Source organism: Pezoporus flaviventris, unplaced genomic scaffold (assembly GCF_033815535.1).
Source record: "Pezoporus flaviventris isolate CSIRO_AGI_PZ_B2104156 unplaced genomic scaffold, CSIRO_AGI_Pfla_v1 ptg000029l, whole genome shotgun sequence".
NCBI lineage: Eukaryota > Metazoa > Chordata > Aves > Psittaciformes > Psittacidae > Pezoporus > Pezoporus flaviventris.
In genome coordinates this window covers 16,734,868-16,758,046 of record NW_026892577.1, presented here as the reverse complement: position 1 = coordinate 16,758,046, position 23,179 = coordinate 16,734,868, and the positions used below count along the sequence as shown (strand labels likewise).

At 41.4% G+C, this 23,179-nt stretch overlaps 2 protein-coding genes across 3 annotated transcripts; both read left to right on the top strand.

The window, feature by feature from the left end:
- The first annotated feature begins 8,753 nt into the window (after positions 1-8,753).
- LOC133272278 (beta-microseminoprotein-like) lies at positions 8,754-13,864 on the top strand. 2 transcript variants are annotated; one of them, XM_061459277.1, is made up of 4 exons: positions 8,754-8,902; positions 11,922-12,021; positions 12,534-12,636; positions 13,488-13,864. In XM_061459277.1, exons 1-4 carry the CDS (start codon positions 8,900-8,902, stop codon positions 13,615-13,617), a joined length of 336 nt encoding a protein of 111 aa, XP_061315261.1. In that variant the 5' UTR covers positions 8,754-8,899; the 3' UTR covers positions 13,618-13,864. The 2 variants fall into 2 exon arrangements, with proteins under 2 accessions (XP_061315261.1, XP_061315260.1); XM_061459276.1 differs by lacking the exon at positions 8,754-8,902 and having other exon boundaries at positions 11,883-12,021.
- Positions 13,865-13,873: 9 nt separating this feature from the next.
- Positions 13,874-22,839, top strand: LOC133272400 (beta-microseminoprotein-like). The gene is made up of 5 exons (XM_061459563.1): positions 13,874-13,887; positions 14,773-14,899; positions 20,412-20,520; positions 21,755-21,860; positions 22,558-22,839. Exons 1-5 carry the CDS (start codon positions 13,874-13,876, stop codon positions 22,685-22,687), a joined length of 486 nt encoding a protein of 161 aa, XP_061315547.1. The 3' UTR covers positions 22,688-22,839.
- Positions 22,840-23,179: the final 340 nt, after the last annotated feature.

Sequence of the window (23,179 nt, the reverse complement as noted above, 5' to 3'; positions counted from 1 at the left end):
TAGAGAAAAAAAATAGAGTACAGCTAGAGAACATACTGAGAATTCTCACAAGATAAATTGTTATAGTTGTGACATAGTTTAAGAAAAACAGTCTAGAAGAACAGGACACAGGGATAAGGAATATCTGGGAAACGCAGGTGTCCAGGATGGGCTGCAGTTAAACTAACTGATAAGTAGGAGGATAGGAGGATTATTATGTCTCTGGTGCTAACAAACCAATTAAACTGGTATGAGCATCTACTGAGCATGCTTCAAAGGCTGCCAGAAGTGATGAAGATTGTTGGAAGAAGTAAACGACCCTCAGAGACCACCACCACAGTTCTTTACGCATGCGGGGAACTTTCTGGAAAATTATGTAATCCATACGTAGCCTCATGAATATGTATGTATGCCCAGTGGCTATAAAAGGACGGCTTGTGTGGCAATGGGGAGACACACGTTAGGAGGAGCTATCCCCCGTGTCTCCCGGCGCCGCAATCAAGAATACCTGCTTGTCAGCTTGAAAACTTTGTTGGCAAGTTTGTTCCTGGAGTTTTCTCCCTATCAATATCACCCATCAATTTCTGCACGTCAGACAAGATTTTTATCTGTGTGGTAATTTTAACTTTTTGAGGCCTAATTTCAGTTCCGGAAATGATCCACCCCAGGTATTTCCAAGGGGCTTCACGTTGCACCTCTTCTGGTGCAATTACTGTCCTGCTTTCGCTAATTCTGATTGTAGCAGGCAGAGCAGATGGTCCTTGTTTAAATCTTTGCCTGCAATTACAATATTATCCATATAGTGATAGATAACACATTTTTGAAGTTTTTGTTGGATCGGTTGCAATGCCCAGGCAACATACAGTTGACATATAACAGGAGAATTTTTCATACCTTGAGGTAAAACAACCCATTCATATCTCTTAGCAGGCTCTCCTTTGTTAATTGCTGGGCCAGAGAAAGCAAATTTTTCACAATCGCTTGGGTGTAGAGGAATTGTGAAAAAACAGTCTTTTAAATCAATTATTATGAAATCCCAACCCTGAGGTATCATTGAAGGGCTAGGCAAGCCAGGTTGCAAAGCAACAACATTCAATTGCCTTGTGGCCAAATTTGTCATATTTAATGCATTTATCTGCAAAACCAGTAACACCACCCTGAGGGGGGCGGGTTGCTGAACTAATTTTCTTAACAGTACACTGTTTTGTTTTGTTTTGTTTTGTTTTAAAAAAAAATGTCCCATCCGTCCACAATTATAACATCTCATACCTTTAGTACCCCCACGATCACCCTGACCTTGTTGTAGACGGGGTTTAACAGCAGCGGCAAAGGCAGTAGCCATGTATCCAGCCTTTTCCTCTGCTGTGCCCACTTTAGAACATGCATCCATCATTTCCTGAAGACCAGCAGATTTTGGCAAAACCTGCAAAATACGCTTACAAGCTGGGTTAACATTTTCCATAGCCAGAGACATAAGCATTGATTCTTTAGCATTAGATGCCAGATCAATATTCTTTTCCATAGCCTCTGTCAATCTGTCAATAAATTGCATATAGGGCTCAGTAGGTCCCTGCTTTACTGATGTATACGAAGGATTAGGTTTTCCTGCTTCCAGCACAGCTTTCAGAGCAGCTAAAGCCAATTGCTGTGCTTGCTGTAAAACTTCAATTTTCGTATCAGCTTGTGCTCCATCAGGGTGAAATTGTCCCTCTCCCATTAACATTTCAGATGAAACACCGTGCAAAGGGTGATAAGGATTACACTCTGATCTCTCATCCGCAGCTCTTGCAGCAAGCTCCTCAAACCCACTTTTAAAATATAGGAGCTGTGAAGGAGTTAATGAAATTGCAGCCACTCTGAGACAATCACTTGGAGTTAGAACAGAACCAGAAAAGAAAGCAGATAGCATTTGCTGTGTATATGGGGAAGACAACCCATACTGAGTAATTGCTCCCTTAATTTCTTTCATAGCTTTCCAGTCCATAGGAGTCCAGACAGACTGACCCTGAGTATTTATAATAACAGGAAATGCAGCAGGAACATTGTCCTGGGTTCAGCAGTAGCAGTCATTTTTCTCCTTCTTGGTAGCTGGTGCGGTGCAGTGTTTTGACTTTCAGCTCGGGAACAGAGCTGATAACAATGATGTTTTGGTTTGGTCAAGGACTTTGTGGGCCTCATGCTCTGCCAGGGAGGAGGGGAAGCCGGGAGGAAGCAGAGACAGGACACCTGACCCAAGCTAGCCAAAGAGGTATTCCATACCACAGCACGTCATGCCCAGGAGGTAACTGAGAGTTACCTGGAAGGGCTGGTAGACTGCGGGGTTGGAGGAGGTATGGGTTGGTGCTTGGTCAGGCTGGGGGGGGGGCAGTTATTGGTCAGCTGGTGGTGAGGTGATGTATTCTCTTCCCTTGTTATTTCCTTTATCATTGTTATTATTGGTGGTAGCAGTAGTGATTTGTGTTATACCTTAGTTACTAAACTGTTCTTATCTCAACCCATGGGAGTTGCATTCTTTTCGATTCTCCTCTCTGTCCCTCCGGGAGTAGGGGGAGGGCAAGAATGGGGGGAATGAGTGAACGAGTTGCCTGACTGGGTTTAAACCACGACAAACATCTATCAGTAAAACAGTACTGTCTATGACTGCATCCTGAATGCAGCCTCGCCATCTCATGGCACTCGGATTAACTTTATTAGATGTAGGAGTCGGTGGTAATGGCACATCACAAAGACTGGTCTTATCTGTTTTTTTCCTGTTTTTCTGGGGCTTGCTCCCTCTCCTCCCCCAATTTGTCCAGATGGTCCCGCAAGTCCTGCAATTGTTTATCTAAGGATTTTGTCCATTGTCCCCAACCCCACTCATTTTGCAGCTCCAGTGGGAGTGATGCAAGCGGTGGTGTAGGTGGCGGAGGTGGGTGTTTATTCGGAGTTACACTCTCCCCCTCTGGAGACTCCCACCCTGGCAAAAAAACTTGGAGATTAAGTTCAGGGGCAGTAGCAGCACGAAAAGGGTTAACATCAGTTTGTTTCGGTTGCTCAGTAGCCGCTGCTGGCTCCCGAGTATCAGCTGGAGCTACCGCCGGTTAAGGGCGTTGTTGACACAGGATAGGGGAAAGGCGCAGGGTCCTCAAACATTCGTACCGTACTGCGAGCCGGTTTTTGCCCAGAATGTTTTATGCCCGAAACAGACGACACTAACATGGCTGTAGCACCGGGTGCTGAATCTAATGTAGGTGCCGAGCCCCGCTGTTGTGAAGGCGAGTCAGAGAGAGCTGTAAAAGCGGCTTTTGCCGCCTGTCAGCCTTCATTGTGGCTAGTGTCTCTTTCAGTAGTAGCCAGGGGGCAGCAAGAGACTTCGCCTCCTTAGATCCACAAGTAACTTGATCCCACAGGCGTGCCCCAATTTTTTCCCAAGTCCCGAGATCAAAAGCTTCATTAACCCCCTTGATCAGCTCTTTTTCTTTACTCCAGAGCAGTAGTCTTTTTAACAGATTATTGTCATATTCTATCCCTCTCACTGAGAGGGTATGCTGGAAGAGCTTAAGGATGACCATTTCTTCTTTAATTGATTCCCCATCCTAACCCTCTTCCAGACCCGTCGGCTGTCACCTTATTTGCACTGCGCAGTGTCTTCCGGGCTCACAGGGCTCTGTTCCGAGGCGTCTACCTCCCGATCCTGGTCCTGCTGTATCGAACCCAGCCAATGTTCCTGCTGCTCCGCGTTTTCCACTTTCTTCGGTGCCACGTGCTTTAATTCCTTCAGTTTCAATATGAAAAATAGGAGGGGGGTCCCTGTTTGGGCGCCATTTGCCGCTGAAAATATATGGACTCAGTCAGAGATCAATATGATCAGACAAAAGCCATTTATTACAAAGCCTTAACTCCTTATATACTATTTCTTGCATGCACTTACAGTGATTTGGCGTATTATGATTGGATACATGTCTTGAAGACCCTTAGTGACTAACAAATAATTGGTTAAGCACAGGTGTGAGAACTTGACCTCGAAAGCTTGCCAACAGTCCACAGTTCTCATTAGCTCAGTGAATTCCAGCTTCTTCTTATCTTGTTTGCTTAGGCTTCCTCGGGCCTCTCATGGCCTTGCTGTATCTTTCAGGATTATTCAGAGTTTATGTACCAATTATCCATTCTCCTGTGAGAACACTGCTTGCACAATACTGCTGTTTCCTTACAATGGAAGTGTTAACAAAAGCTTAAGCAGATAGAGCACTTGGTTAAACTCACAAATATTTACAAGGTTAAAAATGAGAAAAGAATACCACAGCCAGCTTTCGCAATAACTTACAGAAAGTAAACATGTTTTTATAACTTTAGAACAGGATGCAAACAAAAGAAAAAGTCAAGTTTTAATTAGAAGACAAGACCAGGATACAGTTGGCTTTCTGGGCTGTGGGTGCACACAGAAGCCAGCTCATGTTAAGTTTCTCATCCACCGACATCCCCAAGTCTTCTTCCACAGGGCTGCTCTAAATCTCTTCTCTGCCCAACCTGTAGCTGTGCCTGGGATTGCTCCAACCCAGGTGTAGGACCTTGCACTTGGCATGGTTAAACTTCATAAGGTTGGCATCAGCCCACCTCACAAGCGTGTCAAGGTCCCTCTGGATGCCATTCCTTCCCTCCAGTGTACCAACCAAACCACACAGCTTGGTGTCATTGGCAAACTTGCTGAGGGTGCACTCAATCCCACTGTCCATGTCACCAACAAAGATGTTGAACAAGACCGGTCCCAACACTGATCCCTGAGGGACACCACTCGTTACTGGTCTCCAACTGGACATTGAGCCATTGACCACAACTCTTTGCATGTGGCCATCCAGCCAGTTCTTTATCCACCGAGTGGTCCACCTATCAAATTGATGTCTCTCCAATTTAGAAACAAGGATGTCATGGGGAACAGTGTCAGTCGCTTTGCACAAGTCCAGGTAGATGACATCAACTGCTCTACCCCTGTCCATCAGTTCTGTAGCCCCATCATAGAAGGCCACCAAATTGGTCAGGCAGGATTTCCCCTTAGTGAAGCCATGCTGGCTGTCACCAAGCACCTTGTTGTTTTTCATGTGCCTTTAGATGCCTTCCAGGAGAATCTTCTCCAAGATTTTGCCAGGCACAGAGGTGAGACTGACTGGTCTGTAGTTCCCTGCATCATACATTTCCCCCTAATTGAAAATGAGGGTTATATTTCCCTTTTTCCAGTCATCGGGACTGCCATGATTTTTCAAATATGATGGACAGTGGCTTAGCAACTTCATTCGCCAGCTCCTTCAAGACCCACGGATGGATTTCATCAGGTCCTATGGACTTGTGCATGTGCAGGTTCTTAAGATGGTCTCAAACCAGATCCTCTTCTACAATAGGCCCAAGTTCTTCATTCTCACAGTCCCTGTGTCTGTCTTCCAAGACTTGGGTGCTTTGGTTAGAGCATTTGCCAGTGAAGACTGTGGCAAAGAAGTCATTCAGAACCTCAGCCTTCTCCAAATCCAGGGTAGCCAGTTCGCCTGACAGCTTCCGGAGAGGGCCCACATTGTCCCAAGCCTGCCTTTTATGCACAGTCCACCTATAGAATCCCTTTCTGTTATCTTTCACATCCCTAGTCATGTTTAATTGTAACTGGTCCTTAGCTTTCCTAACCTGATCCTTATCTTCCCAGACAACATTCAGGTATTCTTTCCAGGCCACCTGTCCTTGCTCCCATCTTTTATAAGCCTCTTTTTTTCCCTCTAAGTTTCCTCAGCAGCTTGTTATCTACCCATGGAAGTCTCCTAGCCCTCCTGCTGCACTTTCTTCTAGTCTGGACGCAACAATCCTGAGCTTGTACCATTGCATTGGTAGTGCAATGACTTGATTACCAATGTATTTATTAATTTCAAGGAATTTAAAATCAGCTTTCCTTTAAAATAATTAATTTTAAGCTGTGTGTCAGGAATAAGCAGATTATGATTACCCACATCACCTAAAAGACCTCGCTGCCATATACCCAGTCAAATGACGTACTACTGTAAGTTGTTGTGCAAGCAGGAAAAAAACAGGCTGATAATTCAGGTAACTATGAATCTTAAGGGAGGAAAAAAATCTGGGAAAAAGGAACTGCTTTGGACATACATTACTTCCTTGGTTTATGGTTTCCTCTGCATGGGTTTGTTCCTTCTTTGATCTCAAAAGTTCATCTGTCATTGTAAAATCAGTCTTGGAGGACAGCCATTACCCTGGTGTTCCCTTGGTATGGGTTAGAAATGCCTAGTGTGTGAGAAGGGGGAATCACAGAATGACAAAATCATTAGGGTTGGAAGGGACCTCTGGAGATCATCTGGTCCAATCCCCTGCCAAGGCAGGTCCGCCTAGAGCACGTGATACAGAAGCACATCAGAGTGGGTTTTGAATGTCTTCAGAGAGGGAGATTCCACAACCCCCCTGGGCAGCCTGTTTCAGTGCTCTGCCATCCTCAGCATAAAGAAGTTCTTCCTCATATTGAGGAAGTTGACTTTTGGGTTCTGCAGTCATATAATAAGCTCTGAAACTAGAAATCTCTGACACACCTAAGGGAGCCACCTAAAGTCATGCATCAAGTCAGTATCACAATGAAAAAATAAAGCAAGCTCCTGAATCACAGTCCCATGGTTTTTTACTTCAGTCTTTAACAAAACTTTGAAACATGAAACTCACAAGACCAGTGAAACAGTGCTACCCTCCCACTATTGTAAATAGGCCAAGAAACTAAATTTCTCATATCAAGTGATATATCATAGCTGATAAAGCAACATAGAAAGCATGGCTGTGAACTTATGTTCCAGGTTAGACCCAGCAGAGCCAAGTGCACACTTGAGAACAGGGAGTGGCTCTGCTGGAGACAATGGAACTACAGATCTCTTCTGACCACAGGAGTGGCAAATCTAGTCTAGCAGATTATAATATGGTGTTTCTCTCCAAGAACATTATTCTCAACTCCTGCCGATACTCCAGAGTTCCTTAACAGTAAGGAATTTATATTAGTTTACTTAAGCCAGTGCAAAAACATTTAGTTGCACTTGAAAAGTATCTCTCTAGCAGTTTAGCTAGGAGGGAATTAACTTCACTAGAATTTGCAAACAATGCTTAATGTGACAAATAATGACTAAGTCTGGTCATACTGGTGGTGAAATAAATTGTGGTTACTTATTTTATGGTTTAGAGATTTTTTTTAAATTTTATTTTGCAGGAAAAATAATTTTTTACAACTGTAAAACATAATATCTATATTAACAGTGCCCCTTGGACTTGACCTTGTTGAACCCTCATGAGGTTTGCATGGGCCTGCTTCTCAGGCTTGTCCAAGTCCTTCTGGATGGCATCCTGTCCCTCAGGGTTGTCAACTGCACTACTCAGCTTTGTGTCAACTGCAGACTTGCTGACAACACACTCAATCCCACTGTCTGTGTCGTCAATGAATACTTTAAACAGTACTGGTCCCAGTACCCCTGAGAGACGCTGTTTGGTAAGTGTAAGGTCTTGCACCTGAGAAAACAATCCAAGAATGCAGCGCAGGCTGGGATCTACCTGGCTGGGGAGAAGCACTGTGGAAAGAAATCTGGAGGTCCTGGTGCACAAGCTCAATGCAAGTGAGGAGTGTGCTGCTGCAGCTAAGAAAGCCAACAGGATGCTAGGTTACAAAGATATCACCAGCAGAGATAAAGATCCCACTTTACTTGACACTTGTCAGGCCTCACATAGAATACTGTGTTCAGTTTTGCTATACAAAAAAGTTGTGGACAAGCTAGAAATTCTACAGAGAAGGGTACAGAGAAAGATGATCAAAGGCCTGGGAAGCCTGCTCTATGAGGAGAGGATGAAAGAACTGGCTTTGTTCAGCCTAAAGAAAAGAAGGCTCATGGGGGACCTCATCACCACGTTCCAGTGTTAAAAAGGTGGCTACAAAGAAGATAGACACTCCCTTTTTAGAAGGAGTCACATAGAGAAGATGAGGGGTAATGGGCACAAATTATTCTGGGGGAGATTCTGGCTGGACACAAGAGGATAATTTTTCAAAATGAGAACAGTCAGCTACTGGAATAATCTCCCCAGCAAAGTGGTGGATTCGCCAGTGTTGGATACGTCTAAGATTCAGTGGGACAGGATGCTGGACACCTTGTCTAAATTGTGCTTTTGCTAAGAAAGGTTGGACCAAATGACCCCTGAGGTCCCTTCCAACCTGGTATTATATGATTCTGTGTAAAACTGATCATATACTCTGTCACAGTTACTCAGGTCAAAGCCTGAACAGTGCCACAGGAGAAGCTACAGGCTCTTTATGTGAGAGGAATGTTTTATTTTAGTTGAGAAGAGAAATGTTTAGTGTGATTTATCTTTGGCTAAGATTTGAATGTTAAGAAGTTTTAATACTGGTAATGGCCAAGTACTTTTGGTTATCTTGCAGTGCACACTGCAACATTAAACAAGAGTATGCAAAGATCTGGCAAAAGCTCCCTAAGCTATTGATATCTAGTTCCCTACTTTAAAGATATTCCAGCCCACCGATAGCAGAAATAGTCAGCATGCATTCCTGCCACAACTACAAATCAGGTAACCGTACAATATTACCTACAGCCTACCTATCAATTATTGTATTTCATCAGAAAGACATTTATTCTAATCATAATGCTTCCAAGGAATACCAAGTTCCAGGTTCAACCTTTTACCCAGATCAGTGCTCTACAGAATCAAACATTTTCTCACTGTCAGCTGGCAAAATTTCAGTGATTTCTTCAGAAATGTCAACATAACTGCATTCCAGTTGAGTAAGCTTTTTTTCCCCTAAACTTGAATTGCTCAACATAAAGGCACCATAAAATATTTGCTCTCAGATTCCATATAAAGCACTTTCAGAGGTCTTCTGGAGACTTGGAGCTCTTTGGAAGGCAAGCATTCCACAATGGTAAGTCAAAGGTTTAGATTTATGTTTTTTAAATGAGGATAGAGATAGCTATTTGCTTTAAAACTGCAAAGAAGGATATTTAAGAGAATCATGTAGCTATAAATTTTAAAACATGGATATATTCTATTAACTGTAAGATGCAAAGAAAGCAAGGCACCTTTGTGAATTTTGTTCTTTGTTTTCTAATTCTTTGCAAGAAACTGCACATATACGGCTTGTCTTTCACTTGCTGTTATCTTTTTCTCAGAAATGTTTGTGGAAATATTCAGAATTTCGTAAACATTTAGGACCATGCTTTTAAAACTGACAGATTTGAAATACAGTTTAAAATATAGTTCTTTTACAATGAAAAGTGTAATACACAGTTATTTGCCTGCATTTCTGTTTTGTTCTATCAAGTTGTGTCCTATTTCAGCTCTTTAAGCCTCCAAATACTTTTGCCGAATCTGAATCAACAGTTAGGTAATGTTAAATAGATAGTCAAAGTCCTATGGCCCAATTTTCCTCTAATTTATGCTCGCGTAATCCCCAAAGTTTCAGACACCAGTTACTAACTTTGAATCGAACCTCAGGACTGGCATAAGTTTTACAGAAGAGACAGTAGTTTCTGTAATATATGTAGATTCATGAATAAAGAGAGAAATTATCTACTTTTTTCTCTGCCTAAGATTTTCTGAGGGCTTGTCTATACTCAGATAAGACTTAATTGAGCAAAATAGTTTGGTAGCTCCATCCACATTAATTCATCCACTTTCAAAGGACATTAAACCCCATTCAGAGGATTCTGTTCTGCAAGATGGCTAGTGGCATCCCCTATTTAAGAGAGCAAGCAAGAAAAAAAAGTTCCTTGAAGTGCCTTGCTCACAGACCACCCAGAGCAACACAACTCTGGTGTTTAGCTAAGAGGTCTTGGCATCAGTATAACACTAATCTCTATAATTTCTGATGAGGGTTACTGTTTCTGCCAGTGCTTTCTTACCTATTTGATACCCTCTACTTACATGTAGAATCATAGAATAGTTAGGGTTGGAAAGGACATTAAGATCATCAAGTTCCAATCCCGCTGCCATGGGCAGGAACACCTCACACTAAACCATGTCACCCAAGGCTCTGTCCAACCTGGCCTTGACCACCGCCAGGGAAGGATGTTGAGATCCTCTGTGGAAAGCCATGATTCTCTGAGGTTACAAATCTCTGGATAGCTGCACAGCACAGATGGCCTGACAGATACACTCCAAATGCATGTGGAGCCTCATCAGAAGCCAGCTGCAATGTTTCATCCTACAACTTCACAAAGAGGTGTTGCTTAGACAATTTTCCTTTGGCCAGGCACTACAGAATACCACTCTTTAAGCATTTCAGTCTTTCTTCTTAACTTCTCTCATCCAGACTATGGTGCTGAGCACAGCAACTAGCTGTATTCTACCCCAAACCCTCAGGAACTCCAAATCACAGAACTGCTGTGGAAATTAAGCATTACACCCTTCCCAGACCACTTCACAGACCCTTCTCCTCCTCCTTTTCTCTACACCACAAATGTCCCACAGCCCTGTAAGAAAGCAGCACATCAAAGATTAAAATATCATTATTTTTTTTTTTCACAACAGACGGAAGAGATTTCCCTTGCTCACCATCTGCCCAAGGTTCAGGACTTTTCAGTGTCTTTTGACATTCATGATTCAAGTAACCCAAAGTAGACAGCTGAGCTACCTAAAAACAAAGACTCTCATTGCTATTTTAAACCCCAGTTTTAAGTAGCAACAGCCTCTGGAGTTCAGGACAGTAATTTGGAAAAATCTACTTGTTTTACAAATCTTTAATGTTAATCTGCAACCTCTATCAAGAAAATAGAGTAACTTCCTCCATCGTTTCTCAGCCTCTGTCCATTCCTAAACTTTTGCCTGAAGTTACCTAGCCTGAGCAATCCATCAAAATAATCCTGTGCTCTCTCATGCTTCTCCAGTCCTTCTATCCCTGTACAACCATCATTACAAAGTTATTCAGGCTTTTCCAGAAAAGTCTTGGTTATTCAGCAGGTCCCAACGGACATCTTTGAAGAGCTCTTACAGATGTTTAGCTGTTGCCTTCACTAGACAAAAGGAAGGTTGTGCTGTGACATATCCAAAACTGTGTGTGCATGGTTTGACAAGATGGCTCATGGGCTGCTAAGCAGAATGTACAGCTCTGGAATTTTGCATTGAGACACTCATTTGTGTCTCTCTTATCTGCACAGCCACAACTTACTGGAATATGATGAGGTCTGTGATCTTCACTTCACTGACAAATCTGGAGCAGTTGCTGTACCCAAGTGGAGAAATAAGATACTATACACACAGTGATTTGCTGGATAGATGCATTTGACTCAAAGGCAATAAATAAAACAATAGTAAGAGTCTGACAGGGCTTTCAAGTGTATAATACTACTATAGCATTTTGTGATTTCTAGAGATTGGACTTCAGCTGGTGTCAGATGCTGCTGAGACAGTTCTGTCTTATAATTTTGGTGGGTTTTTTTCCACCTAAAGAAAAACCCACCAAAGCAGTAAAATATCTGGAGTGCCCTTTTCCAGTATTTCCATGTACACATAATGTTATTTCTAATTTTTGATTCATGTTCAGTGACTTAGCTTTTGAAAATAAAGATAGAAGCCTTCCAGTGTCTCAAAGGGGCCTACAAGAATGCTGAAGAGGGACTCTTCATCAGGGGCTGTAGCGATATGACAAGGGGTAATGGGTTTAAACTTAAACAGGGGAAGTTCAGGTTAGATATAAGGAAGAAGTTCTTTACTGTGAGGGTGGTGAGGCACTGGAATGGGTTGCCCAGGGAAGCTGTGAAGGTTCAAGGCCAGATTGGACAGAGCCTTGGGTGCCATGGTTTTAGTGCGAGGTGTCCCTGCCTATGGCAGGGAGGTTGGAACTAGATGATCTTAAGGTCCTTTCCAGCCCTAACTATTCTATGATTCTATGATAATCAAAGCAGAATTAAATTCATGCTATGGGCTTTGTGTTTTTTTTACAGAAGAGCTTTCTGGCTTTCCTTGTTGCAATGGGCATCACAGTGTCACTGGGTGATGCATACTGTTTTTCTAAAATAAACAAGCCAGAGGAGACCAATAAAGGTAAGAACAGGGAAGATTCTCTCATTTGATTGTCCTGTGGAAGCTTGGCTCTATGTGGAGCTGCCAGGAAGGGCTCAAAATATAAGGGATGGAGAAGACGTTAGAAAGACATGTATTGGTTGCAGCACCAAGTTGCCAAAAGTAGGAAAAAACAAAGTCTTCCCCAGGACTGGGTATGGCTGCAGCAATATTTTTGCTACTGATGGTAGGTTGCTATGGCTATTCCAGCACATGATGCTGATGCAGGAGTTGAGAGTAGTTCTGAATAGTATGTTAACAGGTGGGGGACCTGGCTGTTTGGTTGCTCACTTTCATCCTAGGTCTGTCACACTGAAACAGTCTCTAACAAGTGAGGAAGAAATAAGTTCATGCTGTCAAAATAGTCCAGATGATGACCTAGAGAACTTTATTACTGCCAAGAAAAAACATTTTCAGAATACTTGAAATAATTTTAAACTTTTCAGCCTTTATGTGGAGGCTTAAAGAATTTTTTTTTTTTTTTTCTCATGCAGGCTGTGTCCTGGATGGAAAACTGTACCCCTACGGAGAGATCACAAGGACAGAAAATTGCTTCAGGTGCCACTGCAGCAAAACACATATACAGTGTTGCTCCCTGTAAGTTTGAACTTCTTGGTAGCATCATTGCCTGTAGGAAAAGCACAGTTTTCAATTTGCTGGGGGTAAATGAGTTTCTAAGGGCACAAGAGAGCCTTTATTCACCCATGTAAAAGAGCTACGGCAAGCCACATACAGCTTTTGATCATTTTTATCCTTGGCTGCGTTTACCTTATCTTACTTTCTGCTGACCAGGAGTGGACACAGGTCCTTCCAGACACAACCAGTTGGTTGTCTTTAATTTGTAGGAACTGGTGAACTCCTCTTACGCTGCAGTTAAGTCTTTCCTTAGCAGGTAAAGTTGGGGTAGGAAGGAATTAGTTCCGCAAGGGACTCAAGTGAAGCTCCTCTAGAGGGCTTATGATGATCCTTTTTATGACCCTTTCCAGAGGTGCTTGTCTCCAGTTAATATGCTGACCCAAGAGATACAATCTATCTCCAATATCCTCCTCTCAGACTACCTTCTCTAAGGGCCAAAATTTCTTGATTATGATTATCACCTTTGCTCAGGTGACAATCTCTCAGGAAACAGCTACCACATTCTAAACAAACTTGCAATAATGAAAAAGTAATGAAAAAAGAGATAAAAGATGCCAAAGCCATGCTTATGTTGGTCTGTAGAGTGGTGTGATAGAAATCCCTGTGCTAGTCCTGAGCATACTGCTACATCTGCACAGCACACTGCAGCAAGGTGTCATTTGAGGTCCTAGAAGCTGTAGTTGTGGGAGCTTTCAAACTAGTTAAACTGGTCTTAGGCATAGCAACAGAGATTAGTTCCATCTATAATCATTGAACCACTGAATTGTTTATTGCTGTCAAGCTAACATTTGGTTTCTCTTTGCCAATGACAGCTTTCATACTCCTCTCAGTTATGACAGAGAGAGCTGTAGAGTCATTTTCAATAAAAAAACCTGTGACTATGAAGTGGTACAGAAGAGCGACCCCACAAAGGAGTGTAACAGCTATTCTCGTGTGGGCTAACAGAACATCTGTTCCAAACCTTTCTGCACTGTGGAATTCCTTCCCTTCCTACAGATGTTTTGCCTTCACAGAGAAGCTTGAAGAGATGGGAGATCTTCTAAGAGAGCACTTCAACAGCTCACTTCTAATCTTCCAATCGTTCTAATTCAGTGTACAAGATGCATAATCATATACAATGTTTCATTTGTTATTACTTGCATCACTGAGCTTTTTTAAACATAATAAATTCAGATGAAACATCCAGAAATGCCTCATAATGGTTCTTTTTAGGTAATAACATGGGGCAATGTCACCTTCTTTGAGAAAGGAATGAATCCACATCACTACTCTGACATGCTCTGCACCAGTACCCCTGGCACAAGCCACACTCGTGCTTTTCAGGGTCTGTTCTAGCCAAGGGTCACAGCAGACATTTTAGCTCACTAGATGTCAAAGTCCATTATCATTTGGAAAGTATGCATTGTTTGGGACATGCTGTACAATTGGACCTACTCAGGACACACCTAAACTGCTGCAGGAGTTTTGGCAAGAGTCCCCTGAAAACAGAGGATGGAAGATCATCATCCTTTTTCTTGCCCCTACCCACTTATTTTCTCCCATGTGGCCTCTTCCAAGCCTTGCTTCTGAAAATCTGCACACTGCACTGCAGCAGTCAGTGGTTCTTGCCCACACTGAAAAAAAATATCTAGGTCCCTGCCCATGGCAGGGGGAAGGAGGGGAAGGGTGGGACTAGGTGATCTTAAGGTCCTTTCTCACTCTAACTGTTCTATGATTCTGTGATCAGTCCCTGGAGACATGCTTCCTCATGGCAACAGAGCTTGAGGTACTAATAAAAAGCAGATGCCTTTTGTCTCTTTAGTAGAAAAATTCCCCAGATCCCTGGGAGAGAAATCCAGTGATGGGCTTTAAAACTGAATCTTACACCTGGCAATTGTTAATATCCTAAATCTGTCCACACAGGAGAGCAGGCAACAATACCCTATAAAATACTGCTTGTACATGGTCTCTATGCTCCAGAACTATTACTGCATTTAACTGTTGTGTGTCTTAAGAAAGAACACATCTTCCAAGACAAATGGGCTGTTCAATGATCCATAAGCACAACAGGTCTGTTTTCTTGTAAGAGTATGAGGTTACACACAGCTGAACACTTAGAGAAGGGTTCCTCACACGGTCCCAAATCAATTATCAGCTTGTATTTATTCAGCAGAGGTACTTGCTTCTCAAGACAACCCATCTCAAACTCTGCAAGCCATCAGTAGACTCAGAAGGATTTAAGTTGGTATGTTTTCTCTGGCTTTGTTTTTGGTAATTCGCCAGTGAAAACTCTTTTAAACTTTCTTATGGCTTCACTCAAGATATCTCCTTTTGGGAAAAGGATTCCAGCGTTTTGCAAGCAGTGGTGTTACATACTTCGCCTTTTAAAGTTCTCTGTGCTGCAGGCTGGGTATCAGTCAATAACTCTGTTTCTGTACAGTTGGTTCCTGCAAGGCAAAAAAAAAATGTGAGGGACCTGAATTAGTCGGTTCAGCTTTTTCCAGTATAAACGTTTGCACATGCCTTTTTTAAATCTTCCATTCTCTGATTTAATCATGTCATGCCTCTGAACAGCAGCGTGTGGAAATGAACGTTCTCATATTGCTTAAGGTCCAAAGGTAAGTTTTTTCCATTTCGTATACTGCAGGAAAGGAACAATTTTGAAACTTGTCCTGACTTCTCCCCTTTTTTGCCAGTTCATGTCAAAATTACACAGAACACAGCCTCAACTGGTACCTGAAGGAATGTTCTCACTTACAGAACAGCTGCAGCTTCTTAGGGCAAGTGATATTTTTAGCATGGACATCCAAAGGCTTCCTACATAGCTCACAGAACTGTTTCTTGAGAAAAATCAGGGTGTTTTTTTCTTCCACCCCCTCCTCCTTTTTAAATCCTCATTTTAAAAATTTACTTTTTCATGGCTAACAAAAATGACTTGGAGGTTCCTTATGGTTTATTTGTTTAATTCAAACCACTGAGATGTGCACACACCAAGATTAACACTCAGTTTGTTGCAGTTTGAAGCTGTGCTATGTGATCCTGGAATTATTTTAGTATTCCAAGTTTTTTCTTACTAGTTTAATAAATTAAGACTGCGTTTTTCTTCTAAAACTTCTGAAACTTAGTTATTATCTCATAAGGTTACATTTGTGTTTTTAATATTAATAGCTCCTCAGTAAGTCTTCATATTTTAAGTGATTTACAGACGCGTAGTTCATTTTTAAATGAAATAGAATTCCATGCCATGATAGCTGTCTTGATGCTGTTCTGTTCTAGTTGCTGCCCATCAGGAACAGACAGGAAGGGTGCAACACGGGCAATGGAAGGAAACAGGATTTTACACATTATATTGGAATTAAAGAGAAAAGATCCCAACAGCCAAGATACCCCATGGGTTTGGCTGAAGCATTTTGTGGCTGCCCTTCCCACCTCAGTCTGTTCTGTGTCCATACTGCAACAATATCCATGGAAATAGTGACTAATACGTTTAGGAACTTGAAACAAGCTTATGCTCTCTAAACAGAGCTGAAATACAGTGTAGGTATAGAATTAACAGAACTTCCAAAAAAAAAAAAAAAAGGCCCAGAGGTCACTCAAGTAAGTAACTGACAGTGACAATATAAAACTGAAGTTAAGCCTCCTTTCATTTAGTCCATGCATGTGTACGTTGTGTTAAAGATGGAAGACTGCATTAAATGTAAAATGAATACAATTCTTGGCTATTTCCTACACCAGGAGAGATATGAAGACGTAAGCTTTGAGGTTCGTAGGTATATGAACCTCAGAGTTAACAAAAATATTTCCACCAAGATAAAACTTCCTTCTATCACACCTACAGACTGTTTCTGTGTCAACAGTGCACTGTGTATTTTAGCAGTTTGCTTGGGCTTTTTTCTATAAATGTTGTTCTTTCTCACATGCAAATGTGGCAGACTTTGCTTAACAATTGTAAAAGCCATGTACATTGTACCTAGTACTGTTAGTTCAAGGTCAAGACAAATTTATATGTAAAATTGTGTTTACTTGTGATCTGATATGCCTCATGCTTTCTCTTCTTGCTTTCCGCCTCTCAATGGTAGTCAACCTACTGGTGTTAATAACAGGATATGTGAACTTATCTTCTGTAAGGAGTCCTGCACTTAACTCCCTCCTATAGAAAGCTGATTCCCTGTCAAGAATGTGAGAGTAGTACTCTAATGCTGGGTTAAGTAGCAAGGTTTCTGGCCTGCTTTCATTCTAGTTGATCTCTTCTAGCTTTAAGTTCATAAATAACATTACTGCTCCAAAACCATGCTGTGCTTCTTTGTTTACTGCCTAGCACTAAAAGATACAGAAAAAACAAGGCTGACAATATTGCATTACTCTTATTATCTCTGCGGTCAGTGACATGTAACTAGAAACCCCAGCTGAAGAATGACTAAGTAAAATAGTGAGGTAAATCTTCAAAGAAAGTTTCCAAGATTTTTCCCTGCCTTAGGAAGAAACACGATAGATGGAAAGAGGACACAGAACTGGGCAGAGCACTGATATTCTTAAAATATTTTTAGTAAGAAATAAACCAGTTGGGAAGAAAACATAAGATTTCAACAAAGTAATGTTTGTTGGAGATATCTGTTGCCCACACAAGTGATATACCTATCGTCCTGTACAAAAACAGCATGAAGAAACAACATAATATAGGCCACAGGTTACCTAACTAATCAATGTATGAATGGACTATCTTCATAGTTTGCTGCTCTGAGTAGTGTCAGCACCACAACATGTTGTTAGGGTCCCCCGAGTTCACAGATCACACAGGAGCTTCCTCACCATGGCCAAGCTTACACAGGTTACTCCTTGCTGCATCCCAAAGAAAGCTGCTTGGGAGAACTTTTCTCCATACCTAGCTTGCACCTAGAAAACAGGGAGGGTCCTGCAATGGGAACAACAGGGTGGTTACTGCTTGTCTGAAAAGTTGAGAAAGAAAACACTCATGCACATTGATTGGATTTTTGGATTTTGGAGTTGAGTGACAAAGGTGTTTTCTGTCACTCAGCACCAAATCAGCAACTTGACTGCATTTTGGCTGCAACATATTCCAGAAGTTTCACTGTAATACACTAGTATCAGAAACTGCTGTGTTTGGTAACTTACATTCACATACAAGAACTGCTGAAGGGTGCCTTTCAAGCAAGATATTGAATCAAACTCCACAACATAAAAAAAGAAAAAAAAAAAAAGAATATAAATAAGTGCAATGTGATGATACTTTTTTTCCAAACTGTCACAGAATATTTGCGCCAGATTACCTTTGAGGACATGGAGGAGCCAATAACTTAGGAAAGACTCTGTGGTACTTTCCACAGTCTTGTCAGCCAAGGAGAAATAGTTCTCAGAACAAAAAGATTAAAAAAACAGACACGCAAAGCTCTTGCTTTTTCTTCTGTAAAGAGGTTTCCAATGCCTGTACTCATGAGCTGTCATGTTTTGTTGGTTTGCCAATGATTAGGAGTCAAGGGCAGGAGCCTCATGGCTGTGATATTAGTCATCTCCTGCTTCAGGGCAGTGCATGCATCAGCATTGCCAAATCTAACTTATTAGATAGGCTGACTGTGGGCAGCTTTATCAAACCTATGAACTTCAGCAGGCACTTCAGCTCTTCTCTGCCATCCTGAAGAAAGATCTGGTAACTGCAGAAAAAACAATTTACGCAACCTACCCAGTGGAAAGCCAGCTAAGATGCCCTGTGAATAGTGGTCTCTGGCCTGCATTGCAACAATGCTGGCGTTCTCACATGGACTTTGTGAGCTTTGTAGTTTGGGTAGAAGACCTGGGGTAGTCACCCCAGCTTGGAGTTCAACCTCTACTCCCAATCCCGCACAATAATGGAACACAATTAGGCTTCTACCTAATGGAAAACTGAACAAAAAAAATGGTTATCTATGACCCTTTTCTAAAGTCCTGCAGATGCCATCCACTCTCCACAGAAACCATGTTTTACATGTAACCCTTCCAACCACTACTCCTTTCCTACAAGAGTTTTTTTTCATGCTCAGCTGATGAAGAAAGCTGAATGATTGTTCCAGGTCCCTCTCTTGAAATGTAGGTGGTTCAAACTCAGCATGCAACTTTTGTTGTCAGTGACAACCACAATGTCTCTAATAGGTTTCTCAGGGCAAGTGCTAAATACTCATTTTAGACTCAAAATTTCTTTCAAAGTACCTCCTATGACTGCTATCCAGATCTGGTGTGGCACAAAAGCCACACCTATCTTTTCACTGCCTTTTAGAACTAAACCTTCCTGTATATAATTAGCTTATTTTAATAATGTCCTCCCCATGAGGTCATTCTGCAGAAACCTCATTGGAGATATTCATGCATGTTCAGTTTGCTCAGTGACTGACATAATGAATTCCCTCTCTATATAAGTCCTCTGAGAAGATGAGCTTCCTACAGGCTGCCTCCATACTGAAAGCCTCATAATGGTGAGTCCTTACATTTTATATTGTAAAAAAAACATGTAATGTTGCTATAGATTTTAAAGGAGGCTCTTCTGGATTTAACTCAGGATTCAGACATCTAAGCAACTTGGAGGAAGTATAAATTCTGTGTTTTGCAAGCAAAAGTCAGACAGATAGGCACAGGCAGGTAAAACCTTGGGTAACATATCAGTATGTATATGTCAAGAGTTGTCTAATAGGAGTCCAGCTAAGGCTTTTTATTATAACCTGTTTTCACTTACATGTAATGTTTGGAGATACCTTTTCTGGCAGAAAGCAGCCCTGTTATATCTCAACCTATAACTGGTTAGTTTTTGTGAAGAGTCTAGATAATATCTGAAGTTAAACTCAAAAATGTCTTAATTTTTACTCATTTGCAGCTCTGTGGGTTTTAATCTCTCTTCTGCAAAATAAAATGCTAGTTTCTCCTCGCCTCTCAGCTATAACTTTTTTATCAGTCACCAGTTCAACTCTTTCCAAAACAAACACACATAAATACAATGTGTGTGTGTGTCATTGTCTACTCCTGGTCTACTTTTACCAACATTTGAAATTCATCACTGCTAATTCCATCGTAGAGTTCTTCTGCTCTTTTCCTTCACATCCCTAATGAAAACTTTGAATATCAGGTTGAAATATTTGAAGGGCTAAGAGATTAGCTGAGAAATTCAAGCTGACCTTTCAGAAAAAGCTGATGACAAAGGTTAGATAGTACAGAGTTACCTAGGTTGGAAAGGACATCTGCAAGTCATTTGGTCATGCTTCCTGCCCAAAGCAGGGCCAAGTCTTGAGAGTTCAACTGTAGCTGAAGTTCTTCAGCTTGTTCCTAGTCCTTCAATATTAGGTTAAGACTCCCAGTGGGTTCTTCAGACTCCTGTGAAGAAGTTTTTACAACTAGGAGTGAGGTTAGTAGCAGAGGCAGTCAGTGACCGATCCCATGGAGAAAAGAAGAACAAGAAAAATTAAAAGGGGAGGAGAACATAATACACTCCTTTCAGAAACAGTTCTGGGTCTACACGTTCTGTATCAGGCAATGCTTGCTTTTAACACCTTGGAAGAAAGACAGGCTCTTTCGCTCCTCCCACGTAATGCTCTGCTTCTGCTTCTTCTAAATGGTTCGTATTCCTAGTTGCATACTGAAGTTTCTAAACTGCAAAAGACAATTGGATTTTTGATTTGAAGCCGCAATGTATTTTGTTATTTCTAATGGTAGTATTTATGATCAAGAAATATTAATAGTTACTTAAATATTCCTATGAATTCTGCTTTCTTGTACAGAAAACCATCTTGGCCTGCCTTCTTGTTCTTGCTGTTAGCATTCCACTGTCCAATGCTTATTGTGTCCGTCAGCCATCGAAGCCAGAGTTGTCTGATGGCAAGATTGTAGGTAAGAAATCAGCTAACATCAACTTGACAGATGCCACCACAAGTACTGCCTGATTTGGTTTGTCCATTCCATACAATTTATCAAAATTCAAAAGTAAGTGGAAACAGTGGAGAGAAAACTTTAGGAAAGGGGAGGAAAATGGGGCATGGAGAGCAGGGCATTTATAATGCTATAAAAAAGAAGAGGTTATCTGAGGAGCATCACACAGGCCAAATTAAAAATTAATTTTGTGTAGGGAAGTAGCACAGGCTTACTTTATCCATCTGCATGATGCAATAATTCATGTTTTCAGTATGGCAGCATATTTAGAAATACAAAGAAGGGGGAAAAGGGCCTTTCTCTGTGTGTGTGTAGACAGTATAAAGTAGGAATCAGATTGGCAAGTGTTCAGCGCACTGATTAATTTACTCATTAGTTGTTTCCATGTCCAAAACAAGTTCTTAAGAACTGAATGGCTGCTCCACTTGAGTATGAGACTGTTTCTCCAGAACGTAGCTTCTCTCATCTGTAGATTGATAGACTAGCTATAAGAAAATAAGTGCTCAGAAAAGAAACATGCAATTATTTGGACACAAGAAAAGCTGTTATGTGCCAATATGCAAAATAAACCAAGTGCCTCCAAAACAAGATTTTCTTGGAAAGATAGTGCTACTGCTCGACAAGTGGGTTAGCATTGCTAAAGAAACAAGACATTTATAGGCCAAGATACAACCTAGAAAGCCCAAACTCTCCAGTCTGTCTTGTCCTAGCCGCATAAAATACTACTTTCCAGATCACTTATTTAGAAAGTATATTCTGTGAGTATTGATGGGAACTTTATATGCAATATGTTCTTTCTTCCTACAGTTTGGGAAAGTTTTCCAGGCAGATTTAGTCTTGCTCTAAATGAAGAGTCAACAGTAGTTGGTGTCAATGAGGGGGAAAGTCAAAGCCTTTTCTAAATTCTGACCAGGTCTATGCCTGGGGGCTCCAACTCCTATACTTAAAGACGAACTACTCCAGGAAATGTGCTGCTGCTGCTCATCACAGGAAACAGAGGCAGCCAGGTTACCCTTCTCCATGCATTAGAATAGTAGCAGTCCTGCTCTGTAGCAGTCTTTGGGAACCTATTTTTTTGCCAGATAGGGATGCTAATATAAAAAGCCTGCAAAGATCCAACCCATTTTGAGCAAGCAGTAGTGTTGCTACTGCAGTAGGTCTGACACTGAAGGCTGCTTGCACACACCGTTTTCAGGATGTCGTGACTTGAATGGAGAGCTGCATGAACTTGATTCCCAGTGGAGGACTGACAGCTGCCATGATTGCTCTTGTTCTGAGGGTGCAATTGACTGCTGCTCCAGGTGAGTTCAGAGCAGCAGTGGGGGTTTTCCTCTGCTGCCATGACATAACACAAAACATTCCTTTTTATGCAGGGGTCCCTGAGAAATGACTGTGACCCTTCTCTTGCTCACTTGATATCACAAAGTTACACATTAACCCAATACCATCATCTCTGAACACGCAAAGAGACTCCGCTGACAAATATACCTCATGTTTAACAAATTATTCTTGATTTTAAGAAGAGTACTTCATCCTTCTCGAGGATAACATTTCAGGCAAGATACTGATTCAAGAGAGACCACATAGTTACTTAAGAAATTTCTACTGCTCCTAATTCAGGTCTTCCCAAAGCCACACATTACCCCTCTTTTCTTTGAGGGGCAGCTCAAGATACACTGGCCTGCCTGTAATTTTCCTATAGTGACACCCAACCACTCATGCAATTTTGTTCCATACTGAAGAGAAAAAGCAATGATAGTGGAGTAGCAAATAAACACAACAGACATCATTTAGGTTTAAATAAGATTAGTAAACTACAACTTTCTATTCATCCTGCTTAAGCAGCAGACTAAGTAACATTTGTGTGAGCCCCCTTTTCTGCTCTTGAACACCTTCCCAGTATAGACTCCTCCTACTAAAAGTGTAGATATCACCTGAAATGGAAGCTGTTTACTTCTTGGTCTCATCATCTCTTTGTCTTTCTTTTCCTGACCGCAGCTTCTCAACACCATCTGACTATGATGAAGAGAATTGTGTAAGCATTTTCAACAAGGAGACCTGCACTTATAAAGTAGTGGAGAAAGATGATCACTCAAAAGAATGCCCAGTACATGAGTGGGTGGGCTAATAAAGAAGGATTGTGGATTTGGGAATTATTTCCTTTTTTGTTTGTTTTAAGAGTTCTTTATCACAAATGAAAACAACCTGAAAAATGCAGCTGTAAAGTGAAATCTACTCATAAATCCTAATGCACAATAAAACTGAGTATCCACTCACAAAGGAGTCCCTTGCTTTCTCTGCCTTCTGCTTCCCCATGAAGAAAGAACTGACTTGTTCCTTCCTTAAGACCATAAATTAAACATTTTAAATTTTAAAGCATCCTCAGTAGATGTTAATTATAATTCTTCTGAATTCATAACTCAGTGCTAGGGAGTATATTCTGCTATCTCTGCACAGCTAAAAGAAAAACAGAGGAAGCATCAGAAATTCATGTGACATTTGCTTGTTTGAGGACAGAAACCTAAAGAATTAATATTAAAAAAAAAGAAAAGAAATGGAACATGGAACTGTTGGAACAAGTCCAGAGGAGGGCCACAAGGATGATCAGGGGACTGGAGCA

What these genes read in the sequence shown, in the direction of transcription:
- LOC133272400 (XM_061459563.1), top strand. An exon ending in GTCTGATGGCAAGATTGTAG is followed by an intron (nt 20,521 to 21,754) that starts GTAAGAAATCAG and finishes CACCGTTTTCAG; the next exon opens with GATGTCGTGACTTGAATGGA. An exon ending in GCAATTGACTGCTGCTCCAG is followed by an intron (nt 21,861 to 22,557) that starts GTGAGTTCAGAG and finishes TCCTGACCGCAG; the next exon opens with CTTCTCAACACCATCTGACT.
- LOC133272278 (XM_061459276.1), top strand. Translation starts at nt 11,898, where the DNA reads ATGGGCTTTGTGTTTTTTTTACAGAAGAGCTTTCTGGCTTTCCTTGTT. An exon ending in GCCAGAGGAGACCAATAAAG is followed by an intron (nt 12,022 to 12,533) that starts GTAAGAACAGGG and finishes TTTCTCATGCAG; the next exon opens with GCTGTGTCCTGGATGGAAAA. An exon ending in CATATACAGTGTTGCTCCCT is followed by an intron (nt 12,637 to 13,487) that starts GTAAGTTTGAAC and finishes TGCCAATGACAG; the next exon opens with CTTTCATACTCCTCTCAGTT.